General features: G+C 53.1%; 5 protein-coding genes across 5 annotated transcripts; 2 read left to right on the top strand and 3 right to left on the bottom strand.

The window, feature by feature from the left end:
- Positions 1-115: 115 nt before the first annotated feature.
- On the bottom strand, positions 116-1,114 carry PtrM4_015230 (Tymo-45kd-70kd multi-domain protein; the record flags this gene model as incomplete). Its single annotated transcript, XM_001931438.2, has 1 exon — positions 116-1,114. The coding sequence occupies one exon, from the start codon at positions 1,112-1,114 to the stop codon at positions 116-118; it is 999 nt and encodes a 332-aa protein (XP_001931473.2).
- A 1,430-nt stretch (positions 1,115-2,544) lies between these two features.
- Positions 2,545-3,945, bottom strand: PtrM4_015220 (protein-L-isoaspartate(D-aspartate) O-methyltransferase; the record flags this gene model as incomplete). The annotated part of the gene is made up of 2 exons (XM_066103171.1): positions 2,545-3,059; positions 3,111-3,945. 2 exons carry the CDS (start codon positions 3,943-3,945, stop codon positions 2,545-2,547), a joined length of 1,350 nt encoding a protein of 449 aa, XP_065965373.1.
- Positions 3,946-5,657: 1,712 nt separating this feature from the next.
- On the top strand, positions 5,658-6,830 carry PtrM4_015210 (uncharacterized protein; the record flags this gene model as incomplete). Its single annotated transcript, XM_001931436.1, has 1 exon — positions 5,658-6,830. One exon carries the CDS (start codon positions 5,658-5,660, stop codon positions 6,828-6,830), a length of 1,173 nt encoding a protein of 390 aa, XP_001931471.1.
- A 1,250-nt stretch (positions 6,831-8,080) lies between these two features.
- Positions 8,081-12,307, top strand: PtrM4_015200 (HepA, Superfamily II DNA-RNA helicase, SNF2 family; the record flags this gene model as incomplete). The annotated part of the gene is made up of 2 exons (XM_066103170.1): positions 8,081-8,170; positions 8,222-12,307. The coding sequence occupies 2 exons, from the start codon at positions 8,081-8,083 to the stop codon at positions 12,305-12,307; spliced, it is 4,176 nt and encodes a 1,391-aa protein (XP_065965372.1).
- Positions 12,308-12,962: 655 nt separating this feature from the next.
- Positions 12,963-13,877, bottom strand: PtrM4_015190 (HisA, Phosphoribosylformimino-5-aminoimidazole carboxamide ribonucleotide (ProFAR) isomerase; the record flags this gene model as incomplete). Its single annotated transcript, XM_066103169.1, has 2 exons — positions 12,963-13,508; positions 13,575-13,877. 2 exons carry the CDS (start codon positions 13,875-13,877, stop codon positions 12,963-12,965), a joined length of 849 nt encoding a protein of 282 aa, XP_065965371.1.
- Positions 13,878-14,501: the final 624 nt, after the last annotated feature.

Raw genomic sequence — 14,501 nt, 5'->3', positions numbered from 1 at the left:
AAGAAAAACTGCTTTAGATGCAGGAGGAACACACGAGCAAAAACCCCCCTTCTTGGTATACCCAACGCCGCAAACATAAGATCGTAAAAACAAAACGAGGTAGGAGACAAGGTATTTACATGCCCCATCCGCCCGTCACGGCGTTCAAAGCACCATCGACGGCCTCTTCTAGCGTCTCGACTCGCAGTCTGAGTGTGCGGTTCTCCTCGCGTTCCCTTGCGAGGCGGCCCCAGACTGCGGATTGTGCACCGCCTTCGCAATTTTCGCAGCCCCACGTGCGTATTTCCACTTTGCTCTGGCGAGACTTGGTGGATGTGCCGCCGCGTTGCAAGGGCTGGGGTTTCCGGCCCTTGGGTGTCGCGTCGTGGACTTCGCTGTCGAGGACGGAGGAGCGGTCGGTGCCGGTGGGGCTGAGGCAGTTGCGGGAGAAGACGCTGGCAGCATCGGTTTCGGCCTCCGATTCAAAGCCGGAGTCGACGCTGAGTTCTGAGCCGGAGATGCGGTTGTGTCGTCGCGTCGTTTCCTGGCAGGTGGTGTGCTCGCACTGTCTGATGAGAGCCAGACTCCTCTTGCGGGCTGCCTCTTCCTCTTGTCGGGCCTTTCGCTCAAACGCGAGGTCTTCCATCAGACTGCGCATCTGCTCATCCTGGTCATCTGCGCGCCTTGCCATGCTCTCGAGCTGCATCTTCAGATGACGGGCTCGCGTCTCGACCTCGTCGAGCTCATCCTCCTGCGCACTTTGTTCAGACTGTGCATCGACTAACGCGGTCGAGAGTTGGCGGTAGGCAGACTGGTAGCGAGAGAGCAGCGCTTCGGCATTGGTGAGGAGATCGTGGAAGGACGACGGAGCTAGCGGATCGGCAGGTCCGTGTGGAAAGAGGGCCTGGGAGATTTTGAGGTTGATGAGCTCGTCATCGGGGTTGTGGTAGGTGGGTGATGGTTGTGGCGACGGCGTGGCGGCGCTCTTTTGTGTGGACAACAACCACGCGAACTTGCTGCCGGCAGTCGGCTGGGCCGGCGCCTTGGTCTGTGTCTGAGTTTCGTCTGATCGCCTAGGGGTCTCGGACGCTCCTCTGGTAAGCGAGGATCCACGGTTGAAGATGTTAGCCATCATACTGCTTCGGTCTTCTTCCTCCTCCTCTTCCTCAGATTCGGATTCCGAGTCGTATTCCTCTCCAGACCCGGACTCGGAGTCGGAATAGTCGTCCTGGCGCGGTGATGCACCGAGCTTTACAGACGAAGAGCCGCTGAACCAGTTCTGTATGGCCCTAATCTTGGGCTGGCTAGCGTTTGATTCGACGGCGGCTCGTGACGGGATGAAGCTTGCCAAGGATTTGGATGGTGAGGATGCGCGTGAAGTATGTTGCTGGATTGTCGAGGTGGCGCGGTTGAGGTTGTCGAAGATTGTGCCCGTCAAGCTGCGCTGGTGACTGCTGCGGCCAGAACGCGGAAAGTCGTCGAGTGGGGAAGGCGCCTGGGGGTCATAGGCCGTAGCAGAGGTTGGTGTCAAGGCAGAAGGAGGAGGCTGGAGGCCCGTGATGTCTACGTCGTCAAAGCTGTGCGGCTCATCATCAGGCACTGGGCTCGACTTTGACTGATCCCGGCTGTGGTACGACTGTGATTTCACACCGGCGTGTTGAGAGCTATGGGTCGGAGAAGGGGCCTGAGGTGGAAGCTGGAGCTCCAATTCGCGAGGGACGTTGGGACTCATATGGGGCTACTGCGCCTAAATCTCCGGGTCCCGCGCACGAACTGTCTGCTGGTCAGGGTGCAAGGAATGTATCCGTCCGCTCAGTCACAACACTTCTTCTGATCGGCAAACAGATGAAGGGAGCAGTTGTGAAACAGAATGGCGATCTTTCCTTGCTGCTATCGAAAGGCGCCCTGAGGATAGCCCGGCAACAAGCTAGTGATAAGACCGAGGGGCGGTTCGTGGGGGGGTAGTGGAGCGACAGGCGGCTGCGACCGTCGTTGAACTTTAGGTGGTTGGTAGGTTAAGTCTCTGCAAGCCTGGCGTACCAGAGGTCGGAAGATTGTTTGATGTGTGCACAAAGAAGGAACCAGAGTTTTGACCTGTCAGTCGTGGTTGTGCAGGAAAAAAGATGGCGGGTGCTGCGTTTTGTGAGGCTGGGACTGGGCTAGTTCACCGACACGGCAGATGCACACCGCAACACGTATACATCGCTTAGCCGCTCCAATGGCATCTTGCAGCGGTTCAAATTCGACCCATGAACTAAACCTGTTCGTTTGGTTTGTTCCTGTTCGTGTTTCGAAACATGCAACCTGTAGAACGCCTAGCCCGACGTATGTAGTACGCGTTGTGATCGGCTAGCTGTCTCCCGCGTTCCGCGCGTACCTAAGCAAAGCAGTATAGACTTGGACATATGCCAGTCAGTACATGGTTACCTACTGCACCTTCACCATGGCCATGACGTCTTCTTTGAGAAACGAGAGAACTTTCATCCATAAACATCTCACTATAGACGCTGAGAACCTGTGACCCTAGTCATGTGCTGCACTGACACCGTTCGGTACACCACCACGTCATCCCGCCGCTACATGCAAGCCCTCTACTTGCTGCACTAGGTGCGCAACCTCCGAAGTTCCCCAACGCTCAGTGGGCTCAGTGCCGTCATCTGGCAAAACAAACCATGGCGCCTTCTCGCGAAGAAAAATGTGCTTCACTACCTTCGGTGCCGGCTCAGTCTTGAGACTGTCCAGGTCCACCGTCGACATACACAAAGCAAGCCCGTCAGGATCCGAAGGATAGGTCATAGTTATTGGAGCGCCACAGCCCGAACAAAATGTCCGTTCTGCAATGTCCGATAGTCTCAGAACCTTGCGGGTATCCGAGTGGCTAAACAACAGAGCTTTCCTTGGAACGTGTGTGAACGGGAGGAAGGCCGAGCCAGATACTTGCTGGCATGCGCGGCAATGACACAGCGTGATGTCTGAGGGTGCAGCACTTGATGTGTATTGTACCCCGCCGCAGCGGCACCCGCCCCTAAAGACAACATCGTGCTTGATGGCCGGTCGGACGTATCTCGAACCGTCGGCAGCTGCATGTGGTCAGTTTATCATCAGCCAGCCTGGCAATGTGGGCCACTTACGCCGCCGTGCGATACCGAGAAACACCGAATCCACCTCCTCCACTTTACCGTCGATGGCCAGCTTCTCCCACTCTTCTTTGTAGATGCCTTGAGCTTTCCTTCTGATGTCGTTATTCGCAAAGGTTCTCGCAACATCCTTGACGATGACATTCTCGACGAAGAAATCATCCCATTGCTCCATCTCATAGAATCTTCGACCATATCCCGCTTGGTTCTCGACGGTGATGGTCTGGTCTACCTCTAGACCTGCAGACTCCAGCGTTTGCTTGAGGGTATCCTCAGATTTACTCCATGAGCGATTATATGGGATGGGTAGTTCCAGTCTGCGTGCGACCCTTTCGAGCACCATTCCGGACACCAGGTTTCGTGGATGCGTCGCATCTAGCGCAATCATGCCTCCAGGCTTCAGGAACTCCACCCAATGCTCGATCGCAGCTTGTGGGTCGGGAAACAAGACCAAGGCAGAAGCTACCGTGATGACATCAAACTTCTTTCCCTTGAGCTCTTCTGTTTCATCCAGATGTAGAACATCACCCTTGATGAAGGTTGTATTTGCGTATTTGTCGCCACCTTGAGTCTTCCTGTGAGTAGCGACTGCAAGCATTCCGGGAGTGACGTCCACACCCACGACTTGCCCTTTGGATCCCACAGCTTCTGCCTCGCGGAATGTCAACAGTCCTGTGCCGCATGCTAGATCCAGTACTTCTTGGCCAGGCTGTATATCAAGGTACGTCATGAACCGCTTTGTGAAGTCGTTGTGCCAGGTGGCATCGTAATCCCATGATTTTGAATCATAAAATCGAATAGCGTCGGCTGCCTGTCGTTCGCCTGCCATCTTCAGTGGAATGAAATTTCGTAGTCGCGAGACTAAGAGATTTCTTCGTGTAGATATAGTAGGAGTGTTGAGGCGATTACCAATGAGGGGTGTGTTTGTCAGCTTGTGATGCTTTGGATGTGGCCAGTTACAGAACACCAAATAAGTTACCCGATTCTGGTTTTCGTGATAGTGACGCAACTTGATTACAATAGTTCTAAACTTCACTTCATGAAGTGTTTCGCCTTATGTTGGTCTACAATTCCTTGGCAACAGTGGCAAGCCCTGGAGGGGTGCCGAACACGGAAGCCATCACTAGCGTCGTGTGGGTCTGTAGTCTTGGAAGGCACAGCAGACTACAGCCACCCTATGCCTCGCTCTTTCTTTTTGCAATCAACAATTCTGCATTCTCAGCCTCTATGGTTTTCATGCAAAGCGCACCTACAGAATAAGGGGTAATGTTCTACAACAGAGCTCCTTCCTTCTGCTCACGTATGCCCGGCATCGCCGTATAACACAGGCCAAGGCAGACACCTTTTTCGCGCTCTGAATACGCTACGCGTTCCAATCGATATTTCTCATCTTGTAATAATTGCGGCTCAAGCATTCGTCATGCGCACAGATCCGTACTTACTTACATGCCAGCTACTTCGGTCCCCATGCCTGATCGAGGTCCCGAAGTTGTGTGCTATGTATACCAACTACCAGGGCAACATCCGTCATGGCATGATTTTGAGCAATAGGGTATATGCGGCCGATGATCAGCTGACCGGAGTCGCTCCGCAGCTTTTTCATGGCTTTTAACATCCTCCGTGAATGGCGCAAGGCCAGCTTCCCCTATTCTATGTACGAGCCATCTTGAAACCGCCTAATCTTCGGCACCACCACTGACTGACGACCCAGACGCAGCTTCCTCTTTTGGTAGTCAGCATTTGGTACGTCGCTTAACTACGACAGGGAGAATCCTTATTGACGTCCAAGCAGGTAACGTCAAAGATCAAAGAGTGCCCAAGGTTCTTTAACGGAAATTCTGTCGTTCCTACAGACTGCCGGGTGAACTTGAGTGGTGACTAACAGGCTAAACGGCACTTTCAACAGGTGCCCCACTGTCCCCCACATTGTGGTAATCATGGCGGCCCCTCAGCATGGCATCAATTTATATTCAACGGTCGAACCAGGGCTCATAAAGTGCGAATTGTTTCTCACGTCCAATTGACCGGTAGTCTATGACCAGCCCCATTGTGGAACCCTATCTGGATGCTTGCTACACAGCATCATATCCAACTTGGTGCACAATACCCGGATCTGGACATACGTCAGGTAGTCATATCTCATTCTCGGCCAAGGATAGTAGAGTACGAAGCAGTTTCCTCGCGGCTCAAAGGAACTCTCGCATACCAATCGATTCAACCTATATATGAGGATTACGAAGAGTTTTTCCATCAATGAGCTTTCGCTATAGCAAAGAAGCCGTGTGCGGAACGCCGTTGTGGATGCCTCGTCCAGTCAGTGTAAACTGAGAGACAATGGTCAAAGACGATAGGTTGATCCGCCAAGGCGCGTTACCACGACTGCACTGTAGCCATGTTTATGTCTTCATATAGTCATTAAATTTCGTGGCGGGGACGTGGAATGCTGGTAAAGAGCATGGTTGCTATAAAAGATGGCGATATTGCTTTTCCAATCGTCAGTGTCAAGCCTCGCAGTGTTTCAAGCCCATCAATCCACCCAACATGAGATACTCAATCATCCTTCCGCTCATTGCTACCACCGTCCTTTCGGCGCCAGCTATTGAACAACGCCAGGACGCGACATGCAACGTACCGACGACGTTCCCCACGACCACTAATGCCAAGTTGCCAAACCCCTTCAAGTTCTTCGACGGAAGAGCTGTTACTACCAGAGCCGACTTTGCCTGCAAGAACAAGGAGGTTAGCGCTGCCCTCCAGGCACAGGAACTAGGCGACTTTCCTAAAAAGCCATCGACTGTCACAGCTTCACTCTCTGGGTCATCGCTTTCCATCACTTCAAGCGAAGGCGGAAAGTCGGTCACCTTTTCTGTCACCATCAAGAAGCCCAGTGGAAACGGCCCCTTCCCGGCTATTATCGCTTATGGTGCACCCAGCATCCCGATTCCCAGTGGCGTCGCAACTATCACCTTCAATAACGACGACATCGCTCAGCAACAGAGTGGTAGCAGTCGTGGGAAGGGCAAGTTCTTCGACCTGTATGGTTCCAGCCACAGTGCGGGTGCTCTCATGGCATGGGCTTGGGGCGTCGACCGTATCATGGATGCTCTTGAGGCTACTTCTGCTACCGGTATTGACCCCAAGCGCGTCGGTGTAACTGGCTGCTCTAGGAATGGCAAGGGTGCTTTTGTCGCTGCCGCATTCGTTGACCGCATCGCTCTTGGTATCCCCCAGGAGTCCGGATCTGGCGGCGCTGCCTGCTGGCGAATCTCCGATTCTGAAAAGGCCAAGGGCAAGAACATCCAGACATCGAGCGAGATTGTCGGCGAGAACGTCTGGTTCTCAACCAGATTCAACTCGTTCAGCACCAAGTCAAACACGCTTGCCACCGACCACCACCAGCTCGCTGGAATGGTGGCTCCTCGCGGTCTTATTGTTATTGAAAACGAAATCGATTGGCTTGGACCAGTTGCTACTACTGCTTGTATGAAAGCTGCCCGTCTCATCTACAAATCTCTTGGTGCGGCCGACAACATGGGGTTTACTGGCTCCGGTAACCACAACCACTGCTCGTTCCCTGCCAACCAGCAGGCCGATCTTACAGCATTTATCAACAAGTTCCTGCTCAACCAGTCCGCAAACACGAATATCGAAAAGGGTCCTTCTGGTGCCGATGCTGCGACGTACATTGATTGGACCGCGCCTACGCTCACTTAGGGCGGATGTGGAGTCTGGGATTGTCAAGGACAAGAAAGCGAGGGAGAATGTTGATGACTTGAGGTTTGAAATGTACATAGTAACGATTCATACTCGAATGTAAATGCTTGAAACGTTGCCATTTCATGAACACGAACATGGGAACGCAGACCCTAGTAACACTGATGTAATGCTGTCTCAGACGATCCAGCATGTTGGGCAGGTAAGGGAGTCCCTCAAAATGTGAAGAATAATTAGACAACATATACTGTTTTCAGTTGGTTCTACGCGTTCATGTCCACCTGTTTGCGGTTTCGTCAGACGTTGTGGGCCAGCCAGTGTCGCTGAAGAGCGCCTCGCTATGCCTTCAACACAACATCTGATTTCTCACCACCAAGGCTTTTTTCGCGGACAAAACGTCAAAAATGCGCATCGTGTCAGAGAAAGAGTCATGGGCGGGCCTGTAGGAGTAACGGGGGACAGGCTGTAGTACTATCGACGGGTCAGCCAGGCATGAAGAGCGGTTTGATGTTCGTTGGGCCGTGGTAGCAGGCTGGAGGGGTCGTGGACGTGGCACTCCACTCGTTCCTTCCGCCCCCGATGCGGTGGCTCAGTTCGGCACTAGCCCACGTCAAGCGCGTTGTTTGCCCAGCACCCCACAACCACGTCCTGTGGTGAGTGTGAACAAGGTGAGAGAGCAACATATAAGGGTGAAAAATCGCAACAACCTCACCACCACACGCTGATTGGCTGAGCGAGCCCAGCGGTCCATCACATGACCTTGCCAAGCCGCTAACTCTGTTGCGCGCCAACAACGCTCAGGCTAGAGACCTCCGCAGACGTCCATCACCACCCATCCCGATATCACGAAGACTTGCGCCCGCATCTCAATATCCCCGCAACACGGTGTACACGACGCGTATACCCGTTTTCCACCCCTTTAGAGCGCGCCCGCGCCCTTGCCACCCCCCACATCGAAATTGCGCGCTCCCCCTCAGCCTACACTAAACAACGCGACACTGCGACGGCGGGCTTCCGAGGGTCTTTCATCGGCCTCATCCCCGAAAGGGTCGCGACCACCACCACCTCGCCCGATAATGTCATAGAACACCGTTTCACACGCCAATATTCACTGCACGACTGTCGTTTCCTCCTAATTGCGCCCCCTTCGCCTACCTCAGCCACGTGCGGCGAGCGCGTTCAAGCCTCGACACACTCTATATCGGTAGTCCATTGCATACTACCACAACCGCACTGATTCCACCATCACCATGGCGTCGGTTCAAGCCAATCCGGAAATGCCCGGTCAGGGTCAGCTTCCTGGTAACATCACCCGAGAGCAGATTCAGCATGTCTTTCAGGTAAGTCCTCATGCAGCTGGCAAATGCGCATGCCACTAACGATATTCTCAGCGCTATACTGCTATGAAGGCGCAAGGTGTACCCGAGACCAATCCCGAGTTTATCAAGGCGCGCAACCTTCTCAGCATGGTCCAGAAGCAAAACCAGTACCAGCAACAGCAGAAGATGCTTAGACAGCAACAAATGCAGCGCCAACAGGGCCAAATGGATCCGCAAAATGCACAGCTCAACGGCGCAGGCATGGGCATGGCAAATGGCACCAAGCCAGCCACACCTGCTGATGCAAAGGTTACAACGCCCATGCCAGCTTCGACCGGTCCCTCCTCTACCATGCAGGTTGCAACAGCTGGCGGACAGACTCCTGCCGGAGATGGCCAGACTCCTACGTCAGCTACTGCCGGCTCCATGTCTCTGTCCAAGGACCAGCTCCTCATGCTGCGTGCCCAGATCGGAGCCTTCAAGCATCTTTCCAAGGGTCTACCATTGCCCTCCAACATGCAGCAACAGATATTCGGTCACCACCAAGCAAAGAAGCCCCAGAACGCTGCAGATGCCGTGGCCGCAGCTTCCCAGATGCTCGACAATGCGACCCGCGCAGGTAGCACCTCGAGCGCGACTGGTGGCGCAGTTCAGGAGACCCGCCCTCTGCCTCGTCTTCCCGATACCTTTATCGATCCATGGAGCAGCGAAGCTTTCCGTGACGTAAACTACATATCTCATACTCAACGCAAGAACCGACCATACCTTGCGACCATCATGCCTCAGGGTGTAGACATTGACGCAGCACAACAAACCATGGAAGATTTGCGCAAGGAGCGTGATATGCTTCTGTACAACCGCCTCACGGCAAAGAGAGCAGAGCTAGAGAGGACTCATGCTAACATTGGCTCGTGGGACACCAGCAAAACCGATTCCCCCGAAGATGACGGCAAGGTCAAACTGGCTCTCGTCATCGAACAGAAGAAGCTCAACCTGCTCGAGAAGCAGCGGAAGCTGCGTAGGGAGATCGCCCAACAGATGATCCACGCGGACAATCTCGCCATGACTGCAAATCGAACACTCTACCGACGCCTGAAAAAGCAATCGATGCGCGAAGCCCGCCTCACTGAGAAGCTCGAGAAGCAGCAGCGCGATGCGCGCGAGACAAAGGAGAAGAAGAAGCACCACGAGTTCATCGATGCCATCAGGAAGCACCGCACAGAGTTGCAAGAAGCTGGTGCTGCTCAGCGCATCCGTCTACAGAAGCTTGGTCGTCTCATGATCACGACACACCAAAACATCGAGAAGGAGGAGCAGAAGCGCATCGAGCGTACTGCCAAGCAACGTCTGCAGGCTCTCAAGTCCAACGACGAAGAGACTTACCTCAAGCTTTTGGGCCAAGCCAAGGACACTCGTATCTCACATTTGCTCAAGCAGACCGATGGTTTCTTGAAACAACTTGCCGACTCCGTCAAGGCACAGCAGCGATCTGCAAACAACTCATACGAGCCGGAGCCAGAGAGCGAAACCAGCGACGCCGAATCTGGCGACGAAGACAAGCCAGGCAAGAAGAAGACCGACTACTACGAGATTGCCCATCGTGTCAAGGAAGAGGTCACCCAGCAGGCATCCAACCTGGTTGGCGGTACTCTGAAAGAATACCAACTCAAGGGTCTGCAGTGGATGATATCGCTATACAACAACAACCTTAACGGTATTCTTGCCGACGAGATGGGTCTCGGAAAGACCATCCAGACCATCAGTTTGATTACGTACCTCATCGAAAAGAAGCGACAGCCTGGACCCTACCTGGTCATTGTACCGCTTAGTACACTTACCAACTGGACCAACGAGTTTGAAAAGTGGGCGCCGAGCGTCACCAAGATCGTCTACAAGGGGCCTCCAAACTCGCGTAAGCAATACCAGCAACAGATCCGCTGGGGCCAGTTCCAAGTTCTGCTCACCACGTACGAATTCATCATCAAGGACAGGCCGGTTCTCAGCAAGATCAAGTGGGTACACATGATTGTCGACGAGGGTCACCGTATGAAGAACGCCGGCTCGAAGCTCAGCATGACTATCACACAGTACTACACGACACGGTATCGTCTTATTCTGACGGGTACGCCGCTCCAGAACAACCTGACAGAACTGTGGGCTATGCTTAACTTTGTCCTCCCTACCATCTTCAAGTCAGCTACATCCTTTGACGAGTGGTTCAACACACCTTTTGCAAACACTGGAGGTCAAGATAAGATGGAGCTTACTGAAGAAGAGCAGTTGCTCGTCATTCGTCGTCTTCACAAAGTGCTCAGGCCGTTTTTGCTCCGACGTCTCAAGCGCGATGTCGAGAAGGATCTTCCTGACAAGACTGAGCGTGTGATCAAGTGCAACTTCTCTACCCTCCAGGCGAAGTTGTACAAGCAACTGGTCACTCACAACCGGCTCATGGTCAGCGATGGCAAGGGTGGAAAGACTGGTATGCGCGGTTTGAGCAACATGTTGATGCAGTTGCGAAAGCTGTGCAACCATCCTTTCGTGTTTGAAGAGGTTGAGGATGTCATGAACCCAACCAAGGGTACCAACGATCTTCTATGGCGCGCGGCCGGCAAATTTGAACTGCTCGACCGAATTCTACCCAAGTTCCAGGCCACCGGTCATCGTGTCCTTATGTTCTTCCAGATGACTCAGATTATGAACATTATGGAAGATTATCTACGGTTACGAGGCATGATGTATCTGCGTCTGGACGGAGCCACCAAAGCAGACGACCGATCGGATCTTCTACGGCTTTTCAATGCCCCCGACTCACCGTACTTCTGCTTCTTGTTGTCCACGCGTGCTGGTGGTCTTGGACTGAACCTCCAAACCGCCGATACTGTTATCATTTACGACTCGGATTGGAATCCTCATCAGGATTTGCAAGCTCAGGATCGTGCGCATCGTATTGGTCAGAAGAACGAAGTCCGCATTCTGCGTCTCATCACATCCAACTCAGTCGAAGAGAAGATTCTCGAGCGAGCCAACTACAAGCTTGACATGGATGGCAAGGTTATCCAAGCTGGTAAATTCGACAACAAGTCCAAGGACGACGAACGAGATGCCATGTTGCGAATCATGTTGGAGTCTGCTGAAGCGGCCGAGAGTCTCGAGCAAGAGGAGATGGACGATGACGACTTGAACCAGATTATGATGCGTCATGACCACGAGCTGGTTACCTTCCAAGAGATGGATCGCAAGCGGATAGCAGAAGACCCTTACGGTCCTGGTAAGCCTCTCGGTCGTTTGATCGGCGAGAGTGAGCTGCCAGATATCTACCTGAACGAAGAGGCGCCTATTGTCGACGAGAAGGATGACACACCTGCCGGTCGTGGTGCTCGCGAGCGTACTCGGGTCAAGTATGACGATGGTCTTACTGAGGAGCAGTGGCTTGAGGCCGTCGACAACGACGAGGACACCATTGAAGCCGCTATCGCCCGCAAGGAAGCCAAGGTTGCCAAGAGGGGTAGGAAGAGCGGTGGTAGGCCCGAGGAGGACTCGCCTGTACCTTCGCGCGCTAGCTCTGAGGAGCCGATGCCCAAGAAGCGAGGCCGCAAGCCGAAGGCGGAGAAGCGTAAAGCTGATGAAGCCTCTCTCGACGCTGAACTCGCACCACGGAAACGTGGCCGGCCTGCACCCACCAAAGACATGCTGCATCCAGATCAACGAGCATCGCTTCAAAAGGTTGTTAACATCGTCTATGAAGCTCTCAATGACCTCGAGGAAGAGTCACAGGACCCCAACATTCCGAACCGGGGCATCATCGACCCCTTCATCGAGCTACCAGACAAGTGGGACTACCCAGACTACTACCAGCTGATCAAGAACCCCATCTGCATGAAGCAAATCGAGAAGAAGATCAACAAGAAGGAGTACCAGTCGGTCAAGCAGTTCCGCCAAGATCTGGGCTTACTATGCAACAACTGCCGTACATACAACGAGGACACTTCCCTGCTCTTTGCGGACGCCAACCTCATTGAGCAGACTGCGCTCGACAAGCTTAGGGAAGCTACGGCAGAGTTTCCTGAGTGGCAAGATTACGACGATGGTGGTAGTGTACATGGTGGTGCTAGCACGGCTATGACGAGTGCGGTCGGTACACCGCGGGGTGGTCTTTGAAGAAAGTGTATGTTCCACTCAGAACCAACTTTTGTAATATTTTCAATCGAATTTGCAAACTAACTTTGCTCGCCTAGGAAATAAAAAGCATAACTGCGTGATTGACGGACGGGACGCCAGCTCTGGGTCTCGGTCCCCCTCTTTTACACCCACCTACCTACCCTTCTCCACATGTCGTTTATCCGTTTTTGGCTCCCTGCCCTCCCTCAACTGTACAATTTTGAACACACACAAACAAGACTGGAAAGAAACGGATCGGTGTTTCTGGCATTTTTCTTCTTTTCTTTTCTCTGGGGGACCCTCATTGGAAGGCTGCTCTTGGGCAGAGGAAGCTTTTCTTTTGCTTACTTTACGCTTGATTGAGTAACATGAATGTTTCTGGGGTTTGGGAGTTTTTGTGCCTATGTGTGTGAATGCATGCATGGATTGGGCTATTCTCGCTGTAGTCTAAGCTAGCTCTCTCTCTCTCTCTCTTTTCTGTAGCTTGAATGAGAGAACAGGTTTGAGATTTGGTTCTTTGTCATGGGGAACTGAGAATATAAAAAATACTTTGCTTCATGAACATGTCTGTTCGTTGCGTGTATTTGTCGGTTAGTTATCTGTTACTGTTGGACTGAACATGTATCTAGTGATAGATTTCCATGCAAGCCCGGTTTTATGATTGCTCAGCATTCCACTTTACACATTCTTCAAACTTGACGGCTGAACCACCGAAAATGTCTAGGGCACTGCCAATGGTGAGATCCACCTTGCCTTTGCTCAGCTTCTTAACCAACTCTAGGTCCTCGATTGAGCGACCACCACCTGCGTATGTGACGGGTATGCTACACCACTCCGCCAGTTTCTCAACTAACTCATGATCGATGCCGCGCTGGAGACCTTCGACGTCGGCGGCGTGGATGAGGAATTCGCTGCAGTGTGGTTCCAGGAGGGCTATGGAGTCTGTGTGTACACATGTACGAATCAGCTTCTGCCCAAAACCAGGTAGTGAGAGCAGTTCGTTGAGTTTCTTACCTTTATTCAACTCAAAATCGGTAATTGTCTGCCACTTATTCGTCGCCACGAACCATTTCTCGTCTTTCCTGCGACACGACAGATCGACGACGAGTTTCTGTACGTCGCTGTCTAGGGCGGCGAGGACGGCACGGAGGCGGTCTTGCGAGAAGGTTGAGTCGGGGAAGAGGTATGAGGTTATTATTACCTACTACGCCTTTTACGTCAGCCTTTTGTATCTCATGCGCCGTCTCGTGTCAAGGGGAAAGCTCACCTTCTCCGCTCCTCGGGCTATCCACTCGGCTGCATTCTTGTCGGTAATGCCGCCGCCTACTTGCATGCCGCCTGGCCATGCTGCCAGCGCTTCTTGGGCTGCGGCGTCGTTTCCAGGACCCAGCATTATTACGTGTGCGCCGGTTAGGGCGTGTTTTTTGTAGAGGTCTGCGTAGAAGGCTGAAGGGTGCGAGGATGTCCAGTTTGTTTGGAGGATGTCAGGTGTTGTGGTGTTGAGGGTGCCGCCGACAATTTGTTTGACGCTGCCGGCGTGCAGATCTATACAAGGACGAAAGCGCGTCATGGTAACGTTCAATTGGGGGTGGAGTGATTGTTGTGGTTGCGGGGGAGGGGTGATGGAAGACGGAGGTCCGAGTCGCGGGAGGGATGATTTGACGCTAACTAGAGATTTGTTACGTCGGGCGCGCGAACTTTTTGGCATCGGGGAAGCTTTTTGCGACAACGAGCTCGATGCCGACGACGAATAACGCACGACGAACGCGGCACTCACAATGGCACCCACACTTGGAAAACGGAAACGTGTAACACGCGCTGAACTCGAGCGACCATCGCGATCGGAATCTCCCTCGTCGAATGTTAGCCATGACGACTCCGGCGCAGAAGATCTTCAAGCCATATTCCGGCGCGCCTTTGAGGCAAAATTCGCCCCTCTCCCCGTCGAAGACAAGAAACCCAAGATCGAGGAGTCACCCGCACAAGAAGAGGAAGAAGGGTCAGAAGACGAAGAATCAGATTGGTCAGGCATAAGCGACGACGAGAAGAATGGCGTACAAGTAATATCCTACGAAGACGCCCGCCATGACCTCAGCGACACAGAACGCGCCGAAAAGAAAGCCTTCATGTCATCCAAACCACCAACCTCCACATCCACCATCACCTCCAAACCCACCTCATCCAAAAAGAAGAA

Source organism: Pyrenophora tritici-repentis, chromosome 1 (assembly GCF_003171515.1).
Source record: "Pyrenophora tritici-repentis strain M4 chromosome 1, whole genome shotgun sequence".
Lineage (NCBI taxonomy): Eukaryota > Fungi > Ascomycota > Dothideomycetes > Pleosporales > Pleosporaceae > Pyrenophora > Pyrenophora tritici-repentis.
Note: the sequence above shows the minus strand (reverse complement) of the source record. Positions and strands in the feature narration are given on the sequence as shown.